The following is a 25,406-nucleotide window of genomic DNA, read 5'->3' as shown; positions in this document are numbered from 1 at the left end:
ATGGACGGATGGATGGATGGATGGATGGATGGATGGATGGATGGATGGATGGATGGATGGACTGATGGATGGATGGATGGATGGATGGATGGATGGATGGACTGATGGATGGATGGATGGATGGATGGATGGATGGATGGATGGATTGATGGATTGATGGATGGACGGATGGATGGATGGATGGATGGATGGATGGATGGATGGATGGATGGATGGATGGATTGATGGATGGATGGATTGATGGATGGATGGATGGATGGATGGATGGATGGATGGATGAGCTGAGTGGGGATGTGCACTTTGTGAAAAATGAGGATTGACAGTTTCCGGTGAGCTTCTAGACGCAGCGCAGGAGGGACGGAGGAAGCTAAAGGTTCCAGTTCCACCTCCCTGCTGCTCCTGGTTCGACCCCCCCTCCCTCCCTCCCTCCCTCCCTCCCCACTGACCCGGTGAAAGGACACCACCTACTGGATCCCACAGTTTACTGACACACAGGACACACACCGAGATGGAGCTGATTCCCTCAGTGATGCTCTGAACCCACCTGCAGCCGAGCTGCTGTGTTGCTTTGCTCTTCAGCAACATAATAAACACACGTTTCGCTGGGAGGCAGTTTGCAGTAATTTCCCCAGACAGGCCGATAATCAAACTCTGCTCACAATCTGCAGCTCCAACCGCAGCACTCTCTATTGACTGCTGCTACTAAGGAGATTAATTACAAGCCACACACACACACACACACACAGACACACACACACAGTCACCTCTCTGTTGTAAACATCAGTCGTAGCCCTCAGCTAGTGTCTAAACTCTGTTGTGTATGTTTGTCTGTTTGCATATTTATTTACAGGTGGAGGCATCGCTCCTAAAGGCAGCAGGTCTGAAGGGAACGTGCTAATGTCCTGTTGGAGAAACGGAGAGAGAGAAACTGGAAACACATAAATGTGTGTGGTTTTACGAATGTAGTCAACCAGAGAAAATCTCTTCACCAATCGAGGGAGAGAGCGTGGTCGCCTCACTGATCTGAAACAGCTTCCATTTTACAGCATTTTTTTTTATAGTTTAACATGATTATGAGACCAAATATATTGAATTATGAAAAATCTGATATGATGACACTTGAATGCTCCCACGTTGCTGAACCATCCTGAAAAGTTAACCTGCAATTTTTAGATGATCTGCTATTTACAAAGTTTCCACCTTCTGATAACCTGGATTTACGAAATGTAGCCACATTGTCACTTTAAGAAAATCCCTTTAAAATATTTGCATACATATTAAAAATAATAATATAAGTCACAGAGTCAAATAACGTCCGTCTGTAGAGAATCTGTCTGTTGAAACTGGATTTCACGCTATGAGATTAAAGATTTTCAGAATAAGAAAGCAAAGAAAAAAAGGTGTAAAAAATAAACGTGAGCTCTAATCGGGGAGGAGATATTAGCTGTGCTCATAGAACAGACACACAACACACACACATACAGGCACACAAGCATACACACACACACACACACAGGCACACACAAAGACGAAAAGTTAAATCTGTCTCTCAACAAAAAAGTCAACTCTAAAGATAATGAAAAATCTGAGCTGTAAACACACAATTGTTGGAGTAACTGAACTGTGTGTGTGTGTGTGTGTGTGTGTGTGTGTGTGTGTGTGTGTGTGTGTGTGTGTGTGTGTGTGTGCAGGGGGCCTAGGGGGTGAAGAATGCCGGCAGACGGCCTTGGCTTGCCTGGTTACAACAACACTGCCAGGGGCATGAAGGCTGCAGCTGCCCCCCACACACACACACACACAGACACACACTTAAGCATATTTTGCCCAATCCGAGGCCCACCATCACCACCCTCACACCTCAGCGCTCTAGCTAAATCTTGGCTGGCACATAACTGCACTCAAGAATGTGAACATGTGTGTGTGTGTGTGTGTGTTGCCTGAAGGCCACACCCCTCTTCCCCTCCATCAACCTGCCGTGCCAGTTGTTGCTCTTGCTGACATGTACATTTGCCTTGAGAACACGACCAGTGTCCCTGTGTGTTGTGATGAGAGCGACACACGTTCCCTCGCTGCAGTTTGAGTTCTCTGTCATTTCCCTGTTTTTTAGTTACCTGTTGTTTCCAGAAGCTGAACTGGTCTGAACGAGTCACTTTAAAATACAAAAATTTAAACCATAAATCATATGAAAGCAAAACACAATTAAAGGGATTTCACATAGAGCAGCTCACTGCTGGGACCTTAGACAAATCTTTACCCAACATGTATCTCAATGTTCTCAGATCTCAGTTTAAAACACAAAAAAAACATTTATTATTTTTTACTTCTACATTTTGGAATCACATATCGTGAAATATTTCATCTTTTAGCTGATATTTGTTTTTCTGTTTGATCAATTTATTGTGTTGCTTTCATTTTTTTTTTTTTACCATCTTGCCTGTTTGATATTTGAGTGAAATTATATTTACTTATAGATTCGATGCAGCTGATTAATGAGCGAAATAAATCTTAATGACAATTTAATTATGAAAGAAATTATCAGATTCCTTTCAAGAATATAAATCTTTGTTTATTTAATAGAAATCTGATTTACTTCAATTTTACTGCTGCATTTTTTTTTTTAAATGTACTGCTGCGTTTAAAATTTTAAGTTTCAAATTGTCAGAGTTTGGTTATAGCTGTGTAAAAAAGTAGCTGTAACACAATATTATAAAAATAAAAGCACTCATTTTGACCAATGTTAATTGTATTAATACAGGATTTGTAATCGATACGCGACAGGAAACACAGTTGACGGCCTCTCGCACTTCTATCAGGTTATTTGTTCTTTCACACTATCACAAAACTAAATGCTGCAGTAAGGTAAATAGCAAATTACAAAATAATTTGTTCTTTCGACCTTTATAACAAATCTAATTAATTAATAATAGTTCATTTGATTGCTCAAATTAGCTAAACACACAGCTGCGTGTGCTGTTTGTACAAACACACAGATCAGAGTTCAGGGTTTAAATCCCTTTTAGTCATTATTTATTTCTATAATAATAACGAGCAATTTTCATCCAGACATTGGAGACCATTTCTGCACCTCTAAATTGCATCAAACCAAATCTTTTTTGCTGTTTAAATGAAGAATATACAAATTTAAAGGGAGAAGAATAAAATAAAATGTTTAAAGGGTGATAAATGTAGAAAATCAATTAATCTGTTCTTAATATATAAAAAAAAGATCAAAACAGGTCGTCAGCATAATTAACTTTTTCTGCAGACCTATCTATTTTTGCTATATTAAACCAGATTTGTTTAGGTTGGAATAACAGAAATATATTCTTACCCTGACTTTAAAACCAAAGCCGCAAAGCAGCTTCTGAACCAGCACAGAAGTCGTCTCTGCTTTCATTCTGTCATTGGTTTCAGTGCCGCTGTTGCTGCTGCAGGCTGTTAGATCATCTATTCGATGTCAGAGTGTTTGGAGCCACGAGGCCCTGCAGCCTCTCGTCAAGTCTCGTGTTTGAAAGTTTGCTTCCCTGGCATCAGAGCGTTTCAGCCCTTATTACTTTTAACATGTTTCCTAAAGAAGGTGCAGGTGTTTTTCTGCGCGCGGTTTTCTAGTCGTAGTTTTATGACGAGATGTTAGCGATGTGTCACCGACTGGGGCTCGAGATGTGACGCTTTGCACAGTTAACGCTCCAGCTTGCAAGCCCCTGGCTACAGCCTGACATCTGAGCTGCAAATCTGTGCATCTGTGTGTGTGTGTGTGTGTGTATGTGTGTGTGTGTGTATGAGTTTGTCTGTGTGTATGATAGAGCTGTAAAGCCACCGTTTGACAATGCTCTTTCAGCAGGCCGCCCTGCATTCGCTCCCGGCTACAGAAGCCAGCTGGGCAACGCAGAGACAGAGACGATGAGAAGAGGAGGAGAGGAAGATGAAGGAGGGGAGAGGATGACTGATCAGCGCCATCCAGAGGTAAGAGGGAAAATAAGAGATGTACTGTTAGTATAAACTGAGGCCCCAAATAATTTCTAGCATTTATTTTTTTAGTGTTGTAATTTTTCTCAGAAAATGTCTAGCTACCTATTAGACGTGTGCGATGCTGGAGGGTTTTCAGAGTTTACAGAAGGAACTTGAAAAGAAAGATCTGAAATAAACCACAACTGCTTTTAAAAATGTGCCTAAACTTCTTTTTCTGCAAATTCTGTAAAATATTCCTCAGGGGAAAAAAAACCCCAGATAAAGTGAAGCAGCTGTTGTTCCATGAAAAATGAAAATGTCAGATTTAAAAAATTGGATGATGAAAAGAACAACTTGCATATGTGATAGGTAAATAGAAAATAGGGAAAATGAGAGAGCAGTGATGTTAATAATAATCTGTGGAACACGAGTGTGAACAGTCATGATTTTAAGATTAAGCTGGACCTCACACTGGACCCCGTTCCATTTCTTTCATTCTTTTATCATCCCTCTATCGCTCAGCTCCTCTCAGATCACACACGCACACACAGTTGCGACTCATCATACACACAGTGAAGCACACAAACATTCCCGTATGCACAAACACACACAAACACACACACACACACACACACACACACACACACACACACACACGACGAGACAAATGAAAGCTGTCCTGTTTTCTTTATCCCAGCCGCTGCCAACTTAATTTGCAAATGAAAAGTTTTGCGAGCAGCGTCCTTTTTGCTTCTGGGGCATGGCAGTACACTGTGTGTTCGGGGATAGGGGTTGGGGGGGGGGGGGAGTTGGTTCGACAGAGGGTGTGTGTGTGTGTGTGTGTGTGTGTGGCAGGAGCCCAGATGAAGCAGCCCTCGCCCCGGGCTTGCTGTTCGCCCGTGGTAGCAGCAAGCCTGTTCCTTCTTCCCCGGCCCGCCGCGACCATTTGTTCCATTAACCAATCTCCTGGAGCCTCTGGTGCAAACACACACTCACACACAACACACACACTCACACACAACACACACACACACACATCCACCGACATACAGTACATACTACAACAACTGCTTTCACAACTCATGCCACACATGGCCCTCTATCCCTCCTCCATCCATCGCTCCATCCTCTGCTCTACTTCAGACGCATGCACCATCTCTCTCGGTGGAGGCCATATGGGCGAGCGAAGCCTGTGGATCTACAGGCACATCTGCGTATATGTTGCTGCTCTCCTTAAAGGGCTGCACAGTCAGCTGTGGACTCACAAACACACACACACACACACACACACACACACACACACACACTCGCTGACAAACCCACTGCTGTCACTATGTGTGGTTAAGCAAGCGTTGGTGTTATGTTGGTCTGTCGTACATGTGTGTGTCTGTGTGTGAGAGAGTCAGTGTATGTGACCTAAGTGTGTACATGCGTAGTGATAATTGGTGAAACAGCCTGCGAACAGCTGCAGGGTGAGGAAAGGTTGCGTGGTGTTTGGTACGGAAAGCAGAGGGGAGGGGGAGAAAGAGAAGAGACGAGAGGAGAGGAAAAATAAGGAGAGGAGAGGAGGAGAGGAAGAAGGAAATGAGGAGAGGAAGAAGAAGAGGAGAGGAGGAAGAGGAGGAGAGGAAAAACGAGAGGAGAGGATAGGGGGAGAGGTATAAGTAGAGGAGGAAAGAAAGAAGATGAGGAATAAGGAGAGGAAGAGAGGAGGAAGGAGAGGAGAGGAGGAATAAGGAGAGGAGGAGAGGAAGAAGAAGAGGAGAGGAGGAAGAAAGAGATGACAGGAGAGGAGGAAGAAGGAGAGGAGGAGAGGAAGAAGAGAGGAGAGGAAGAAGGAGAGGGGGAGAGGAAGAAGAAGAGAGGAGAGGAAGAAGGAGAGGAGGAGAGGAGGAAGAAGGAGATGAGAGGAGAGGAGGAAGGAAAGGAGGAGAGGAGGAAGAGACGAGAGGAAGAATGAGAGGAAGAAGAGAGGAGAGGAAGAAGGAGAGGAGGAGAGGAGGAGAGGAAGAAGAAGAAGAGAGGAGAGGAAGAAGGAGAGGAGGAAGAAGGAGATGAGAGGAGTGGAGGAAGGAAAGGAAAAGTTGGAGATTAAAAAGGGCAGAGAGGAAAGGGAAGTGAAACGAGAAGAAGGTAAGAAGAGGGTGAGATAAGAGAAGAGAGGATGTAAATCTTCCACAGTTTTTTATATTTCCTTCAATATCAATCCTTGTTCTACACACAGACTTCTGACTGTCGGTAATTATTGATATATATGGAGAGAAATCAAATATTTTCCAATTAAACACAAATAGAGAATTGTTTTTAATTTACTGTGAAGTTAAAAGGTTAAAAGTTGTGATTTTCAGTCAAAATAAAACTACTGTGAAACAGTTAAATTCACTGATTCTAACTGTTGCTGGAAGCCAGATATGAATTAATTATTCTAAGATCATTATTTAAAGGATTGTTTACACTGACTAAAAAAAACAACTGTTCACTTAATAGCAAATATTTTACGAGACGGAACAACCTTCATTAACGTCTCGGATATTAATCGACGGATTTAGTTTCTCTCCCGCAGTTTCCTCACAAAGATCTTTTTCCTTTCATCAGAAGTGTTTCCAATTTCACACTTAATCGAATCACATGAGAAATAAATTTAGAAAAATGATTTTTTTTAGTTGCACTGTTCAAATGAATTGTGAAATAAAGCACATCCATTCCCTGTATTTCTATTTTCGCATCTGTATTTAGTTTCACCTCCGGCCCTCAATGAGAAGCAACTACATCAAGTTAAGAGATTGAATGATTTTGTTTGTGTTTCTTCAGGTATAAAAGGAGCAAAAATTTGCAAAACTAAATAAAATGTCATAAATCAACTAAACATTCTTGAAATGGAAGTTAAATCAAATAGAGATTTTATTTCATCACCTAAAATTGAACGTGTAATTCTTAAATCAAACTGCTGATTAAAGACACACAACCTTTTAATGAATTATTAACTGGCTCCTCGCCGTCCCTCACTCTCTCTGCTCTGCCTCTTCGTCTCTTCTCCCCCCCCCTCCGTGCTGTCCCCCTCTTTTTCAAAGCACAACACAGAAATAGTGAAATAAATAATTAAATGGTTGCAGGAAAACATTGTGTGCGAAAAACCCCTGTGTAGTTTGGCAATCAGCTCGCCCATGTAAAAATAAATCAAGCTGATTTTCCAAATGTTTTGTGCGTGGTGCGCTGCTGCCGCTCTTCGCAGCACAGATTGCAGGCCGATGGAGAGGCTGTGGGGAGGGGGGGGGGGCGGGGCGCTGGATGATACTGAACCCACTTGCACCAGCTTGTTAACACGTACACCTTAACCCCCGAGCGGCACGGCAGGGCGCCCAACAGCCACCCGGGGCCTGCAGGGACCAACTGACATAGAACCCATGTGTGGACGCACTCATAGACACAAGGCCAGGAGAACACAAGAGCGTCTTTTCTGTATCATGTGCAGAGAGACCGACACTTGAACGTGAAAATGCACACATGAGGAGACAACAATACGCTGCAGGAGTAGCCACACTGGCCTCGGGTCACACAACAGACCGGCTTCAGCTGAACTTTAAGTCTTTTACTGATTTTGGTTTTGACTTGACAGTTAAACAATGGATTTGTCGGAGGAATAATCATTTGCCTGAATTCAGGGTGTGTTCTCAGATGGAAGCTTTTTTGTTTTCGTTTTAAAAGGGTTTTTAAAAAGACATGAACAAACGTTGACATTACTCAATTACTGTTTAGGCCCTTGGTTTTGCTGTGTAGCAAAAGGCTAACACGATGTTCACTGAGACACAGAGGAGGACAGAGTTCCATCTGAAAACACAACGTTCAGTCCCGTCTCTGCAGCCTGATCACAAACATAACTGCAACAAAACCCTGATAAACACGGTTAATCGACTTTTTATTTCGTCAAAGCTCCGACTGATAAGACAAATAGTATTTGTGGCAGGAAAGTTCCCCACCTGAGAGGGATCAGCAGCAAAAGTACCACCGCGTGCAGAAAAACAAAAGCAGCAGCTGTGGATCGGTGTAAATGTGAGTCTGAGCTCCCCCCCCTTCTCTCACTCGTCCCTGTGCCTCCTCACAACAAGACGTCTAAAATGAAAACATCGAAAAAAGATTAAAATACACATATTTACTGATCAGAACTCACCCGGCGGATATCACAGACATATACACATTTTTTAACAGAAGAATAATCTAAATACTTATACTATGATACTTAAAATTTGGTCAAGCGATTTAACAGCCAAAAGTGACCTGGTGTAGAAGTGAACTCCAGAGATGCTTCTAACTATCGGGAGGATTCATCAACCAACTAAGTGTCAAAGCAAAAAATAAAACTCACTAAATGCCAAGAGTGATTATTGTGGTTCAGATGGGAGAAGAGAGAAGTTAGGTGCCAACTTCCCAGCCAATCTACTTTTGGCAGCCGGATTCCTACTCTGCTAAACCTCCAGAGAACATGCAATAGCAACCCGTCCACACACAAACCACCACCATAGCATATGCGGCAGAAACATACAGAATATTCATACCCCGCACTCCTTGACAACTTAGATTGTTTTCCTGTCTATGAAACACACACACACACAAAACGAGTCGCGCACACAACCGGGAGACAGCTGTGACTCTGTAAACTTTGTTTTTTGGCAGCGTCTGACTGTCGACAGGTTAACACCGGTGGGTGGTAGACAATATGTGGTGTCAGTGATGGAGCAGGAGAGAAGGGCGAGCGAGGGTGTGTGTACATGTGTGCGTTCGGTTGCGGTAGGGAGTAAGGTGAAGTTGAGGAGGGGGGGGTGGAGAGCTTGCACAGTGGGGCAACAACACCCACACACCCTTGCCCACGCCGGCAGAGCCAGGCTGCACGCCAGGCACCCGGTGGAGCCACACACCAACTGGGCTCCACGCTCAGGGAGGATGAGACCCCCCCCGCACGGAGCACACACACTCTTCACACACACGTACAGATACTATAGCATGAGCCAAAGATGGAAGCAGTATTAGCCGCAGCCTTTTTATAAGTCAGTACTTCCGTTATCGCTGGGATGCAGATGCCACCGAACCAGTCACAATTTCTCATGAGTTACCTCCTCGTTAACTCAGTTACTCATGAGAGCCGTAAATAAATCATCTGATTTATGAGAACTTAACACCACAACTTCCGAGACCAACTGTTGGGCATGAGTGCAGGTGTAGGACTTCACCACCTTAGATCTGTAATCGCGTATTACATGACAAAGAGAGAATTGTTTGATGATTCCTGATGATGCAGAAAACATCGGTGCTCTACAGAGAGCAGGAGAATATATAAACAAATATTAAAACAATTCTTATTGGAAATAAACATTAGATTAGAAAAAGCCGGGTTGTGGATACGCTGGGAAGAAAGTGTACTTTTCTGTGAGGGCCTGCAGCCAAGTACCGCCACTGTACAATTTAATGATGAAAAAGATCTAGAAATCTATTCACGTGTGAAAAATACATCAGATAATGTCAGTGCTACTGCAAGTAGAAGCTTTTCATTATAAAAGGAGGAGTGTTCTGTCACACAAATGTGAACTATGTTTATCCTTGCAACAGCGTCCCCTTGGGGCAGTTCAGATGTGTGTTGTGCCGGGGGTCAGGGAGTGATTCCCCCGGAAGTGACGCAATTTACCTGGCTGTGTTGTTTATAGACGGGAGCTCTTAAGTTGTATCGCCCTCCTGCGGCTAACGTATTTTCTTTTTACAAATTTCATTAAAGTTCGCTAAATACCCACCGTGGACTTCTTTGATTGTTTAAGCTGGCTGGATAGCTAGCGCACGGCTAGCGAGACCTGCACAGTAAAAAGAAAGCATCACAGCCGGTACGGGAAGGACCACATGCAGCTTCGAGAGCTACGCCAGGAGCTAAGCGGCTAACACGGAGCTAGCGGCTAAAACGGATCCAAGCGGCTAACACGGAGCTAAGTGGCTAACACGGGGGAAGTGGACAGCCTTCACGCCAGCTTACCCTCCTCATCTGATATCGTCATATCAACAGACTTTCACCGTCACGGACGACATGGACAACCCGAGTAAAGTGAGCTCAGCGGCAAGCTCCGTGTGCACGCACGCATCACGTGCATCATCCAGCTCAAAGGCAAGTTTAGCGGTGACCATGGCCAGAGCAAAAGCTGACGGTGCACAAGCCAGAGCAGCACACTCCAAGAGGGAAATCGAGCTGAAAGTTGAGCAGGCACGCATTCAAGCTACTCTGGATGCATTAAAGGAAGAAAAAGAAAGGGATGCTGCCATAGCCGAAGCTAACACGTTACAAGCTGGTTTATTAGAACTTGATGTTAATGTGCCCAGCAGCACCGTTGATTATGTTGAATGGCAAGCTGGCACAAGCACAGGTGAATTACCTATGAAAATAAATGACATTGTTGCCCCTCATCAAAGCAAACCACACTAAACAATGAAGATGATGATGATGTTAAGCCAACACTGCATTCCCCACACAAAGGTTTTTCCAGAACACAACCTACAGCTCCTGCCTACACCACGCCTCATCAAACATCTCAGGCTCCTCAGGATCTTGGATCACGACCACAACAGAACTTCGATGATCATTCCCCACTTCCTGAGCAGAGAACCTCTTACAGATCCAGCTATAATCAGCCCCAAACAACTATGGACCTGGCAAAATATCTTGCACGCAGCAACCTAGTTACCTCAGGCCTCACCACATTTGATGACCAACCAAGGAACTATTGGGCGTGGAAAGCATCTTTTCTGACGGCTATTGCTGGTTTAGACCTATCTGCTGGTGAAGAACTCGACCTGCTATCCAAGTATCTGGGTAAAGAGTCGGCAGAGCAGGTGAGAAGACTCAAAGCAGTCAACGTCAGAAACCCAAATGCTGGACTGTTAATGGCATGGGAGAGACTTTAGGAAATCTATGGCTCACCAGAAGCTATTGAACAAGCCCTCTTCAACAAGCTGGAAATCTTTCCCAAGTTTACCACAAGAGAACCACAGAGACTCAGAGAACTGGCAGACCTGCTGTTAGAGCTGGAAGCAGCAAAGAGAGACGGCTCCCTCCCAGGCCTGCTGTACTTGGACACCTCCAGGGGGGTAAATCCAATCATCGAAAAACTCCCACACAACATTCAGGAAAAGTGGATGTCTTTTGGTTCAAAGTTCAAACGTGATCATCGTGTCAGTTTCCCACCGTTCACTGTATTAGTAGACTTTGTTCGCACAGAAGCAAAAACTCGAACTGATCCCAGCTTTAATCTCTTCACGCCAGTCTCTATGGAGAGAAAGAATAAATGGGACAGACCTGTGAAAATGCCTGTATACGTGCACAAGACACAAGTTTCACAATCAGAAAGATCTGAGTTCAGAGATGATAAGAAATCAGCAGACCCAAACAAATATTGTCCCCTGCGTAAAAAACCACATCCTTTAAAGAAATGCAGAAGCTTTAGAGAGAAGAGTCTAATGAACGCAAACAGCTTTTAAAGGAAAACTATGTATGCTTCCGCTGCTGCTCATCCACAGATCATCTCGCCAGAAACTGCTCAGCTGAAGTCCAATGTATGGAGTGTGGCAGCACCGGTCATGTGACAGCGCTCCACCCAGGACCACCTGTCTGGAAATCCAAGACGTCTCCTCCCTCTTCAGAGTACGGCGGGGAGGAAGACAAAGCGGACTTCCAGAAGGTCACATCAAGGTGCACACAGGTGTGTGGTGAAGGAGTAAGCTCCAGAGCGTGCTCCAAGATATGCCTCGTAAGCGTGTATCCAGCCTGACACAGGAGAGGCCAAGAAAATGTATACAATGCTGGATGAGCAAAGCAACCGCTCCTTGGCAAGCTCCAAGTTCTTTGACATTTTCAAAATCTCAGGGTTCTCCTACCCGTACACATTGAAAACATGCGCTGGACAAAAAGAGACAACGGGCAGGAGAGCCTGTGGGTTCACCGTGGAGTCAGCAGATGAGAAACTTAGTTTTCCTCTACCCACACTTCTAGAGTGCAACCAAATTCCTAATAACCGCTCAGAGATACCTACTCCGACTGCAGCTCGCCACCATACTCACCTGAAGCACATCGCCGACATGATACCACCCCTCGATCCGGACGCCGTCCTACTGGGCAGAGACATCCTCAGTGTCCACAAGGCCCGTGAACAGATAAGTGCTCCAGGAAACGCTCCGTTCGCTCAAAGGCTGGACCTGGGATGGGTTGTCGTCGGTGACATGTGCCTTGCAGGAGCCCACAGACCATCAGAGGTGAGCAGCTACAAGATATCCATTTTGGATAATGGTCGGGCCAGCCATCTGCAGCCATGCAACAGCCAAATCAAGGTAAAAGAGATCTTCAGTCAAGCACCTAAGCATTCACATCATGCTGCACTGACCCCCTCGTTCTGCTCAACGACACATCATGATGACAGATTATGGAAAAACGATCTTCACTCGAACTGCTGATGACTATAAACTTGCACCATCAGTTGAGGACACTATGTTTCTCCAGACCATGGAAGCTGAACTCCATCAAGACAGCTCGAACAGCTGGGTGGAGCCATTACCCTTAGGTCAAAGGTCACGAAGAAAGAGACTGCCTTATAAGAAAAAACAGACACACAACCGCCTTGTCTCACTGCGGCACAGTCGAAAAACGGCCGCAGATGAAGGCCCATTTCATCGAGTCCATGGAAAACATGCTCAGCAAAGGACACACAGAAGTTGCTCCACCTCTGAAACAAGGACAAGAGTGCTGGTATCTACACCCGTTTGGGGTATATCACCATAAGAAGCCAGATAAGATGCGTGTGGGATACATCCAACTGAGCCACGGAAGGAAACAACGACAAAACAGATGCTTTGTGTGTCGACTCAAGTTTTTGGAAGAAATGTCTTTTTTCTTGTGTTTCTTTTCATGTTGTCAGAGAAAAGGAAAGCTTTGTGTTAAGAAAATGTAATGAGAATCAAATGCTGACCTGTGTTTTTTTGCCATCTCGTCCAGTTGTGACACCTGTCTGCTGCTATTGTCCTCCAGCTTCTTGATCAAGGCATTCTGCGCACTCAACAGACTGTCCTGCTCCTCTACTGCAGTCAAGGGAAAAAGATGTTGGTTACATCGAGGTTAACCATCGCAGGAGGACTTTGTTTAGCTTTCAGAGATCCAGGCCTAATGAATCCTCACCTTGACCCAAACAAAACTGAGCCAAACCCAAGTAAATTAACTATTTCGAAACTCCTTTTTAATTATTATTCCACAGCAAAAAGAGATTGAGACCTGGACAAATGTGTTTGTAACGCAACAACAGTGAAGTAATAAAATAACCCATGGAAAACATGCTCAGCAAAGGACACACAGAAGTTGCTCCACCTCTGAAACAAGGACAAGAGTGTTGGTATCTACACCCGTTTGGCGTATATCACCCTAAGAAGCCAGATAAGATCTGTGTGGGATACATCCACAATAGGACGCAACGCATCCGTCAGTCACCATGTCCTGGCCAATGGAAGTGCATCCATACGAACCTGCATCCATACGGACCTGAATCCAGCAGACGTCGGATCAATATCTGTGCCACCAGCTCTCTTAAAGCATGTGGTGCACCCTCAACGCGAAACTGACTCTTGTTAAATTATATGGGATCTTTAAAGACCCCAGGCGGGGAGTGTTCTGTCACACAAATGTGAACTATGTTTATCCTTGCAACAGCGTCCCCTTGGGGCAGTTCAGATGTGTGTTGTGCCGGGGGTCAGGGAGTGAATTCTCTGGAAGTGACGCAATTTACCTTGCCGTGTTGTTTATAGACAGGAGCTCTTAAGTTGTATCGCCCTCCTGCGGCTAACGCCGTTCATTAACGTTCGCTAAATACCCACCGTGGACTTCTTTGATTGTTTAAGCTGCCTGGTTAGCTAGCGCCCCGCTGGCGAGACCTGCACAAGGAGAAATAACACTGAAATCATAATAACCTTGATGGGGAATTAACAAATCAATGTTTTTTTTTTTGCTTTCAAACAAATGTCCCTTAACTTGTGATAAAGATGTGAGAAGATGGGTTTTCCCTCTGATGTGTTAACAGTAGTATTGTGTGTATTCCCTCACTTGTCCTTCAGAACCAGAACCGTGCTGTTACTCCAAGTCGGGGCAGCGAGCTTCTAGACTTGTTATGCGCGCCTGGAGGTCGCTTCTCTCCATGGCCGTTTGATTTTCTTTACGCCTGCAGACAGACCGACACACATGTTAGTGCAAATGCTACAGTTGAAAATATACCTAACCAACTAGAGAATAAATCTTTTTCATGTTTTATTGTCAAACTTAAGTCTAAAATACTTAATAAACTAAGACGAGACTGTAATAAGCCGTGATGGGCCGGACTTCCAGTGAGGCTGCAGTTATGTGTAGGATCTGAACCCCATTTCCTGCTTCCCAAACTGAAACCGACCAATCAGCAGGGGGCACGGCTCATACTGCCTGACGCCGCGGACGAGACTAACTCCTGGAACAATTCCTCAGAGTTTACTTTTTCCATTTTGCTGCAACTGTCTCAGTGTTTCCTCGCTCAGCTCGACCGAGGCCGTCCAGCAGGACTTTAACCGCTACACTAGGCTTCAGCTCCAGGAGCTCAAACAACCCGAGGCACAAAACACACCAACACCACAATGCTGCTAAAGTGCACTGCACACACGTACGTCTGAACACTGAGTCAGCCTGTGAGCGGAGAAACTTTCACATAAAGACACGTTCAAGGTGAAAGTTAGTGTGTACATGTACAGGATGTGTATTTTATATTGATATATAAAAAATCCCACAGCGCACTTCAGTGTGTATTGTGTCCACGTGTCCTGTAGCTGGTGAGGCCAGTGAGGTCTGGCAGTGCCAGATTGGGGGCTGTCATGTGACTAATGTGCAGCACAGCTCCAACAGCTGACAGGACACTGGGCCCAGGGTCACTGTCATACACACAAAGGCACACACACACACACACACACACACACACACACACACAGGCAGCCCAGATGGAGAGCTGTGCAGGCCTGCTGTGACTACTGTAGCATCAGGTTAACGAGAAAACAGGTCAGAATGGAAAGCAGTGTGTAGTGTGTTGACGTGCTCTGTCCAAACAGCCTGAATTGATGATGCTCCGTGACAAGATGACATGGACGTCCAGCAGATAGAGGGAATAAACAACTGAGCCACGGAAGGAAACAACGACAAAACAGATGCTTTGTGTGTCGACTCAAGTTTTTGGAAGAAATGTCCTTTTTCTTGTGGAATCAGGATGAAGGATGTTGTCAGAGAAAAGGAAAGCTTTGTGTTAAGAAAATGTAATGAGAATCAAATGCTGACCTGTGTTTTTTTGCCATCTCGTCCACTTGTGACACCTGTCTGCTGCTATTGTCCTCCAGCTTCTTGATCAAGGCATTCTGGGATCTCAACAGACTGTCCTGCTCCTCAACTGCAGTCAAGGGAAAAAGATGTTGGTTACATCGAGGTTAACCATCGCAGGAGGACTTTGTTTAGCTTTCAGAGATCCAGGCCTAATGAATCCTCACCTTGACCCAAACAAAACTGAGCCAAACCCGAGTAAATTAACTATTTCGAAACTCCTAAACCTATAGTTTTTAATTATTATTCCACGGCAAAAAGAGATTGAGACCTGGACAAATGTGTTTGTAACGCAACAACAGTGAAGTAATAAAATAACCCTGAAACAATAGGTAACACAAACATGAATTCATATTTCTTAAATATTTCATTCTGAGAGAAGAGGAGAAACAGAGTAACTTCTACTGAAATGGATGATGCAAAGAACAGCGACAAAACAGATGCTGTAATAGCCATTCAGAAGAATAGAAACAAAAATTAACAACGTTCAGTACGAGCATTTGTGACGTTCTAATGTGTGATGTGTCATATCTGAGACTGTGTGACCTACCAGCAACCAAGCACATAACAAAAAAAGCATTACGAGCTAAATTGCCAGGAGATTATTTAGTCTCAATGTTAAGACCAAAGTGACCAGGATCTGATTTGTGTTTTGAGATCTGCATATTTCTTTGAGAAAACTTCAAATTCACTGATCAAAACAAGTTGCAGAATAAGTTTGAGCTTATACCTAAAGCATACAAAATGTGTGTGAATTACATTTGTGTTTTTCCATTGCCAAATCAAATTCAATGATTCCCTATAGTTACAATATAGGAGGAAAAAACTGTTTGTATACAATAATAATGACAGGAAATACAAGTTTAAAAGACTTGGCTTTGAGAGCCTTGTGGCTTCTTCTCTGAACACATACATTTCCGAGCGTATGCCAAACAAATGGCTTCAAACACCAAAGAAACATCATCCACGTCGAGATGAATATTGAAATCTTTTCTAACAAATGCAGCAGCGAAAACAAGATACATATGTTTGTTTGAATGTATTTCCAACAAGTCTTTTGTTGACGTTCGCAGAACTGTTCAAAGAGCAGGAGATGAACTGAAAACAAAAGTACAGATAACACAGAATGGAGATATTAAGTGACTGAGGACGGTAGAACAAGGTAGAGAAAGAGAGGGTATTGTTGCTCTCTCTCTCTCTCCCTCCCCCTCTCTCTCTCCCTCTCTCCCTTCCACGTCCTCAACCACTCATGGGGGCCTCTTTCTGAACAATCCAACACTGGGCTTTCATCATTTCTTTGAAATGATCCACGTCTCGCTCTCCAACATATGTCTGCTCTTTTAAAAATAACAATGGCTGCAGTTTGGATTGAGGGAATGATCCACCTGCTCCGGCATTCTGTTACAGTCAAGCGCAACCAAAAACACCAAGGACTTGCAGTCTTTGAAAAGTAGCTCAGACTTGTGAAGTTTTTTTTTTTGCATATAGTAGAAATTGGGGGGAGGGAGAAAGATAAGACAAAAAAAATGAGGAGCGATAACGGTAGATCTTTGCACAGCGAATGTGATGCAAAACGTTTGCATCACATCTTTCTCCACATACTACAGAAATACTATTAAAATACAATGGGGGGGGGGGGGTTTGACTTGGAGAGCTGTAAAGGTCAGAGCCCACTAATGTTTCATTCCTTGCCGGGAATGTAATATTCATATTGTAATGGCAGCCCTTTGCTCCTCCAAAGTGAGTTTCTGCATTACTTAATTTAATCCAGTATACACAAGTCACAGCCATAGGTAATGCATGGAGTGCAAACACCGGATGCTGGAGAGAATAAGACTCTTATCTGCACGGAGATGCACACACACACACACACACACACACACACACACACACACACACACACGTACACTCAACAAAAGTTTGGTCAGTGCTGGAAAAGTTGTATGAAGAATAGTAATTAGCCGAGCAGGCTTTGAATGCGTCTGGCCATGCGTAGTCCAAAAAGAACCCTGGGACACAGAAACACAGCAGAACTGGCACTGAAAACAAACAGAGGAAAAATGAGGGAGGGAAGAGGCATGGCAGGGAAGGGAGGGACGGAGAGAAACAAAAAATCTGATATCATCTAGAGGCTTCTCTGTACGTATTTTATTCAAAAAATAAACGGGAAAAAAAGGTGGATGGATGGAAGGACAAACGGATGGACAGGGGGGCGGGATTTGGAGAGCAAGAAAGCTAATTATCCAGCTCGTCTGTTGGGTTGCACAGGGAGAGGAAGTGATGCGAGCTACTAAAGAACCTCCACCCCTCCGTCCCCTCCCCAGTTTCCTGCTGTGCTCTGATGTCAGCTCTCTTTAGACAACATGTGTGCTGCCGACACGCGCCAGAAACAGACCCTTTGTTTATCCCCACACCCCCTTTCCCTCCCTCCTCCCTCCTGCCTCCGTCCATTCCTCCCTCTATACCCTCCATCTTTGTTCTTTGTACCAGCAGGCTCCCTGTTTGTTGAAGTTAACCACAGGTAAATAAAAAGATAGGGGAAGGGGAGAGGGGAGGGAGGGGGAGAGTCGTTGAGGGCGGGTGGTTGTGTGTGTGTGTGTGTGGGGGGGGGGGTCCAGATGGTGCAACAGATGTGCTAGCAGCAGCAGCTCTGCTGTGCAGACAGACAAGGAGCTCTGAGCCCGGGTCTCTCTGCACCGCTCCCATCACCTTCCCTCCGCTCGGCCCTGGGATCCTCTCGTCTCCTCTCTCCACTTCTGTTTTGCTCCGTTCCGCTCGTTTGAGGTCACTTCGACTCGGGCTCGTTCAGCTCAGATGATTTGTGTTGCTGTCCGTCCCCTCCCACTCTGGTCATGTTGTGATGAAGGTTAGTGAGGTGGCACAGTGAGAGGGAAAAACAATCTTTTAACTGGAAGACGCATGTTCAAGACCCCGTCCCAGCAAACATCCTCCGTACTGAAGTGTCCATCAGGAGGAGCCCAGCTCAGGGCTGTGATCCTGTAGCTGAGCCTGATCATCTCTGTTCCTTTTGCAGGGCTGGATAATCTGACTCTGGGCTCCATACTGTGTGCTTCTCCTTTATTCTCCCATTCTCACCTCACACTCATGCGAGACAACTAAACGCCTGTGAGTAACAATTACCAACAACCTACTGATATGCAAATTTGAGAACTTGCTGTGATGTAGCTGTGTAGCGATGCTCTGAAGAATGCCTGGCTCTCCACTGAAACCCTTTTAATGCCGTCCTCTGGGAAGTCTGATCCCCAATATCCTCTGGATGTGGCTCCATCATGGCAGCCGCACACGATCTGGTATGCTAATGGACACCAGAGACTAACTGATAAGTCTCAGTGGACTGAAATTCACTGACTCATATCTATTATCACATCACATGAATGTAATGTGTGCTGGAGCCTTTCATCCATAATTGCTTTTGTCTTAACTTTTCACAAAAAGCGAGGAAAACAGACTTCTCTTGTTTACGTCTCTTCTCTCCTGAAGTCTGCATCGCATGAGAAGCAAATACATACTATTCAAGATAAACACCAGTGCATTTACAAAATGAATCTATTAGCACAACGATCCGAAATGAGCTGCAAATGTGTCTTCAGTACATTTGTAGAGTAAAAAAATGATGACAACTCTGAAACATTTTGTGGCAGCTGAAGGAAAAAAACCTTCCACCTCAGTGGTGCAGCCTCATCCAGTGAATATGCAGGACTTTAAAAGGTGGTTTGTTAGTGAGCACACTGTGGAGAACAAAGGAAAGGTGTGTGGACAGTATCTCCACTGTTGGACGCACTGACCTCTCTGCTTGTGTCGAGCCTCCAGTAATGTCATGTTTCGGTGCGTTTCCTGTGCCGAGAGGGTTGTGGACTCCTTCAGCTCTTTGTGAGAGCGTTCAGCACTCTTCACTGCATGCCTGGAGAAAAGAAAAGTAATAATCTCTGTTACAATTTCAACCTGATATCAGCTGTATAGTAACTGCAATGACAATCCCATGAATATTGACATTGTGTACGTATACTTTTTACACAAGCTAAACGTCCTCAAAGTAGCATGGTGTGAATTAGATGCACATAACTTTGCCTCTTTTTTTTTTCAAACACTGCAACTAAATGTGAGTCTGTGCTTGAGATGACCGATGACTCATGTTCTGCTCGTGGAGGAGCATTAAAAACATTTCTACAAACCATCGTCAACAACTTCTGTCTTTAACATATTCATCATTTTTAAATCAGGAATTCAAAAGCATAATTAAATACTGCATTTCAATGAGTTTAACTGACCATGATTTGAAGTATAAGCTGATTTTCCTAACAGACATTTACAGTAACTATCGTTCGATGCATTTAAGGACGTGTGAATCAATCCTAAGAGTGACAGCAGATTACAGTCTGGTTTTGTTGGTGGAGGCATCCAAATGTTTACTGCTGGATCACGGATTGTAGCTTTAAATGGCTTCTAATTAAACAGGCTATAAAAAACACTTAGAAAGTAATATACTGTACACGAGCAGCTGTGAAAGCAGTACATTTAATAATCACTCTCATGGTTCGACGTGCAAAGGAAGAGTGAGATTGAAAACCTCGGATCCCACTCAGTGTTGATTAACACGAGTATGAAAACCAGATCAGGCGAATACCAGTGCCCTGTTCACAGTATATATATATAGTTTGGATTCAGCAGCTGCATTTCTATGTACATTCCACCATATATGACTATTGCTGGTGCAAAAGAGGGAGAAGGTTGATTTGTGTGGAGGATATCAGTGATGGAGATCACACGAGGTACAACATGAGAACGAAAGAGAGGACAGAGAAGAGGATGACAGAAAAGACTCAGGGGGTAGAAGGGTAGAAGTGTCAGGCCACTGTCAGCTCGAAGACCCCTGAGTGATACTGCAGCTGTCTACGACACACTCACAGACTCACACACAAACACTCCATTACAGACCAGTCCAGGAGAAAAGCTTTATCCTGTGATTAAAATAAAAAATAAAAATCAGGAATAAAGTTAAGATGTTACTTTGCTTAAGCAACTTGTGGTCCTGTGCATGTACTGTAAATTCGATTAATCTGATTCCATTGTACATACACACACATAACACTCAGTCGAACAGTCTTATCTACTTTTTACAGATATTTAGAGATTTTAACTTTAGAAGGTCTCCATACCAACAACCGGTTTAAACACCACTCTTAGCTATCATAACGATATTATTGGGAGCGATAACATCACTTCAATTTCCACTCACGTTCGTCTAAATTTCAATCTCCAGCAGGTAAGATGCGAGACAAGGTGCCTATCCCCGTTGGCTTTGAACAACACTGCATTTTACTCCCGTTTGAACCAAACTTTGTGACACAACTGAGTCCAAATGTACCCAAACAACAGAGGAACAGACAAAGAAGGAGAGAAGAGAACAACTACAAAGACCGGAAAATCGAACAAATAAACAGAACTCTTCCTGAAGTCCAAAGGCGCTAATGAAGAGAGAATTCTCCAGTTTAAGTGAAAACTTTTCTCCCCTGCAGCGCTTGGCCTGCATCTCTAAAGTGACCGCGTCTGTCTGTTCCTCCGTGTGTGTGTGTGTGCGTGTGTTCTCCTGCTGTCCTGCTGTCTGGGGTGTGAAAGCGGGTGGCGGGTGTGCAGGGGACACAAGGAGACTGTGTGTGTCTGTACGTGTATGTGTGTATGTGTGTGTGAGTGAATGAACCCCCGCTGGGCTTGAACAGCAGCCTGAGCCACCAAAGCGCACACCAGGGCTCAGCGGGAGATGGCGGGCAGGCGTTGCCAGCCATTTGGTCCTGCAAGAGGTTCCAGGGGGCCGTGTGTATTTGCGTATGTCTATGTGTGTGTGTTTGTGTATAACTGAGGGGGGGGGACTCACACCAGACCTGTTTACCCACCAATTAGCATCAGACAGACCGCCAGAAAGTTCCAGCAGTCAGCAATAGAGTGGTGGTGAAGAGAAGGAGGGTGACAAAAAAAAAAAAGCCGAAAAAGATAGATAAGCAAAAAGACAGAGAGCTACACATTTGGCATCTGTTTGGTCTTACTGATCTACCGAACCAACTTGAACAACCTTATACTCTCACAACAGAACAGACTCCAGACCTTCCTTTCTGGATGGAAGTGAGGAGACCTTGAGGAGGGGTCGGTCAGGCCTGAGAGTTTAGAAAAGTTCATGAAAATCTCCTCCAGGATCAACTTGGAACGATGTGCGGTGCTCTCGCCGGCGCCATTTTGTGCTCCCAATCAAATTCAACATGTTTACTTGCAAATTGCTCACAAAATGGCTGCTGATGAGCACTGTCAAATTAAAACATAAAAAAGAGAAAGTAAAGTCAGTCGAGAGCCGAGCCCCGGAGCGAGCGTGGAGGGCGACGGGAGGAGCAGAGGCTGAATACGTGGGGCTGGAGCTGGATAATTCTCCCTGGACAATAATCTGCCTTCCAGCTAATTGGTGAATGGGCTCTGGGTTGCTGCCTGTGGCAGGAACTCCTGTTTGGGCCTAGGAGGCAATAGACTGAATATTGAGTTAGAGGATAGCTGGGCCTGTTTGTATATGCCTGGCCTGATGCGCTGTAGGACAGCTTGATAAGTATGGCGAGAGCTGCATGGGCCAGGGGCCTAAGGTAGACTGGAATGGCTCTGGGGCTGCAGCCAGGTACAGTGGCTGCTGGGTAAGTGGGAGGTGGCAGAGGCGGTGGATGGCTGGCTAGCTGGCTGGAGTGGCGAGGAAGAAGAGGGGGCCCAGTCCACACTGCCTGCCTAAGTGGGCACTATTCAAGCTGTTGCCCATTAGATGTGGGGTGCCAGGGCCTGACCAAGCGCAGAGTTTGCAGCACCCCATGGTGCAGCCGGGATCCCATGCCAGAACCACCAAATGCCGCGGTTTATCAGAGAACGAGCACAAATTGGAGTCAGACGGTGGACTTGGAGGAATAGAAGACATTTGCAAACGCCAACACCACTGACCGCTGTTAGGACCCAAGTAAAAGGGACTATATCCTCTCTCAAGGCAATACACATAAACACACATGCAAACTGAAGTTAGACATCGACACGATTGATGAAGCTCTTCTCAACTTTGAGTAACTTATTGGAAGCATTCAGTTTCCAAACCAAGAGAAGAGGAAACACACAGGAAATGCATATAAGCTCTTTACATGAGAACTCATCGAAAACTGAAGTGTACGATCCCTGAAATCGCTGAATATTCATATTTATGCTCTGCAATGATCCGGGGCTGCAAAATAACAGGTGTGAAATTAGCATACAGGTTAACAGATTGCGAACTCAGCCTATAGCACAAACACACAAACTCACAAGCCTCGTGCGCAGCAAAGAAGACGGACTGTTGTATGACATTGATAATCACTGCGGAGCTGAGGAGACGGAGCAGCATGAAGAAGACGAGTTATACTATTCATTCTACAGAGGACGCCCTGTACCAGCAGCGTTTCGGTACATAAACACGTTATTGTCTGTACATTTTAAAAACCATATGTGTCTCAGAAAGTAAAATGTACAGATTTGTGTATTAGCTCTCACGTGTTACGCTGCTCCTGACCAGGATCTTATAAAAAATATCGACAGAAATAAACAATGAATCATCTACGTATTACTTTTAAAATACTTCACCTTTAAAATTAGACCAATACGTTTAACTAAACACCTAAATTAAAAATATTATTATCAAACTCAAACTTTGTGAGGCTTGCTGTTGATATGATGCGATTGAAAAGAACTGACACCGTTCTATAAAACTACAACTGTTAAGTATTTGCTCACATATCAACAGCAACAAAAAAATGGTGACACTCGCGGTGATTCATTTTTGTGGAGGAATTCCAGCAGATCCACGGCTATTTATGATAGACTGCATCAATCAGACGGCATTAATATTCAACAGTTTGATACGCAGCAACTACAAAAGAGGATTTTATGCTTATGTGCGAGTGCGCTTGTTTGTGTGTGTGAGACAGAGGCCTGGTGCGGGCCTATCTCACCGCCATTGCCAACAATAGACAACCACCGAGAAAACAAGGTGACATATTGAGCGTTTGTGTTTCGCTGCATATCAGTGATGCTGCGCACGGTAAACATCTGAATTATTTTCCTGTAGCAGACGACAAGCGGTGTTACCCATTTCTCTCATGCACCTCAATGTGTTTTTAGCACATTTTTTATCAAACCTCAGATTGATGTAATCACCCCGAGGTTTAATCAGTCTGTCAATCACTCTGCTCCCATATTTTCAATCCAAATTTATGAAACAAAGCCACGGAAAACAGAGGCGGCCTGATGTAGCCCCACCGTTTGTTTACTCTCGGCCCAGCTGATATTTCTCTCTATCCGTCCATCTATCCATACAGAGCGCTCTCATCTCTGCTCCGATCTTTCTTTTCTGCTTTCGTTTCCATCTCTCCCTCTTCCCTCCTCTTTTCCCTCCCACCCTTTTTTCCTGTAACTAAACTGGCTGTGTCTCTCTCCATCTGCTGGTTCTTCCTTCAGCGGCCCTGCACCTGTTCACACCTCCTCTCCTGTTGGCCAGCCCCCCCCCCCCTTTTATCTCTCTCTTTTGCTCTCAATCTCTCTCCTTCTCTCTCTCTCTCTCTCTCTCTCCCCATCTCTCTGCTCAGTACGATGCTGCCAGGCCCATTCCTGGCTCAGTTAGCCTCTCTGTCATTCAATCCATCTGTCGGCAAGTCAACTTTGTTTACAGCGGGCGGCCCAAGCCTCTATTCTTCTTCAAGGAGCACGAAAGCCCCCCCAAGGTCAGCGGCGAGTCAATCGTGCCCAAAAACTGAAAAACGGCAAATGTTAAGTATATGGACAACAACACTCTTGAGATATGCACATCTTAAAAGCTGTTTGTAACTCTCTAATGCATATGAATAAACACATATATACATCCAGTTATAAATACACATGACCCCCACAGATACAAACATTTGCTGTTACAGCACACATTCCCTCAGATAGGAACGCAGCTGAAGTAATTAGCTGCTGATTGGCCTCTGTCATCGTCTCTTAGCACAGAAAGCAGAGCACGAGAAGTTTAACATTTAATTGGCACGGATGATTGGTGGTCTTAATACAGGAACACAGCGGACCGGCGGCGCAGGCATCTGTGATTTTTAAAAATAAACCCACAGCATACGTACAGTTCTCTCCCCTACTGACCCAGTCCAAGAAAACCAGGAATCCACGTTAGTGTCAAATCTGTGCCCTGCAGAAACTGTTGTGGGGAACATATGTGGTGGAGCCTGGGGTCAAATCAATTTAGCTGATGGAGGAATAGATGCATATGAATATTATAGCACATGAATAAATGCTGTATATTCTAATAAATTATATGGTGAGAAGGATTTGGTAAGATCATGACAGGAACATTTATAAAAAAGTAAATAAATCATCTGCAGGAAACGCGTGTGAATGTTTCTAAAATAAACAAATTCAAGGTTAATAGCAGAAGTTTCACATAAGGATAAACGGAGTTGTGCGAGAGAAAGAAACACGTTCAGAAACATCACATTGAGTCTTCTCTCCTCGTGTGAACACAATCCACCCGTGTTGGAATTCACTTCACACCTGAGACATACCTGATGTTGTTTCAAACACCCCTGACCCCTCCCACACGCTCTGAAACTTGCGGGCAACTGGCAGGAAGGAACATTCGCCATCTCGCGGTCCAAACCCGACCCAGCAAACTTCAGTCAACTCCTCTATCAGCCCCTCACTTTCCGCACCTCTTCAGTTCTACTCCTTCTCCCCTGTCCTCAGTCTCTGTACTCCTGGGCCATTAGATCAGATGCTCAGTGAGGGAGAGGGTGGCCATTGAGGTGGAAAACAAAGAGAGGCGTTTTTTAAACTCAGCAGGGGAGACTCGGGCTGGAGTTGGCACCGGAGATTTGTGTCCGGATCACACACACACACACACACACACACACACACAGCATGGCCAGCCTCACCACTCTTCTCCTGCACTCTCCTCTGTCTCACTTATACAAATAAACTTCCTCCATATGCTCCAAAAACCTTCTCTGTGCAT

The 25,406-nt window shown here is 44.7% G+C and overlaps 1 protein-coding gene across 1 annotated transcript in view; it reads right to left on the bottom strand.

Annotated features, from left to right (window-relative positions):
- Positions 1-25,406, bottom strand: part of sdccag8 (SHH signaling and ciliogenesis regulator sdccag8) — a 49,122-nt gene that overhangs the window by 5,712 nt on the left and 18,004 nt on the right. The window contains exons 13-17 of the mRNA XM_061087754.1: positions 19,150-19,265; positions 15,305-15,413; positions 14,060-14,174; positions 13,834-13,890; positions 12,939-13,047 (exon numbers count right to left, since the gene is read on the bottom strand). Coding sequence (XP_060943737.1) covers positions 14,087-14,174; positions 15,305-15,413; positions 19,150-19,265 — 313 coding nt within the window. The 3' untranslated portion in view covers positions 12,939-13,047; positions 13,834-13,890; positions 14,060-14,086. The remainder of the gene's footprint in view (positions 1-12,938; positions 13,048-13,833; positions 13,891-14,059; positions 14,175-15,304; positions 15,414-19,149; positions 19,266-25,406) is intronic.

Source organism: Limanda limanda, chromosome 15 (assembly GCF_963576545.1).
Source record: "Limanda limanda chromosome 15, fLimLim1.1, whole genome shotgun sequence".
NCBI lineage: Eukaryota > Metazoa > Chordata > Actinopteri > Pleuronectiformes > Pleuronectidae > Limanda > Limanda limanda.
The sequence above is the reverse complement of the archived record's forward strand: the minus strand, read 5'-3'. Positions and strand labels throughout refer to the sequence as shown.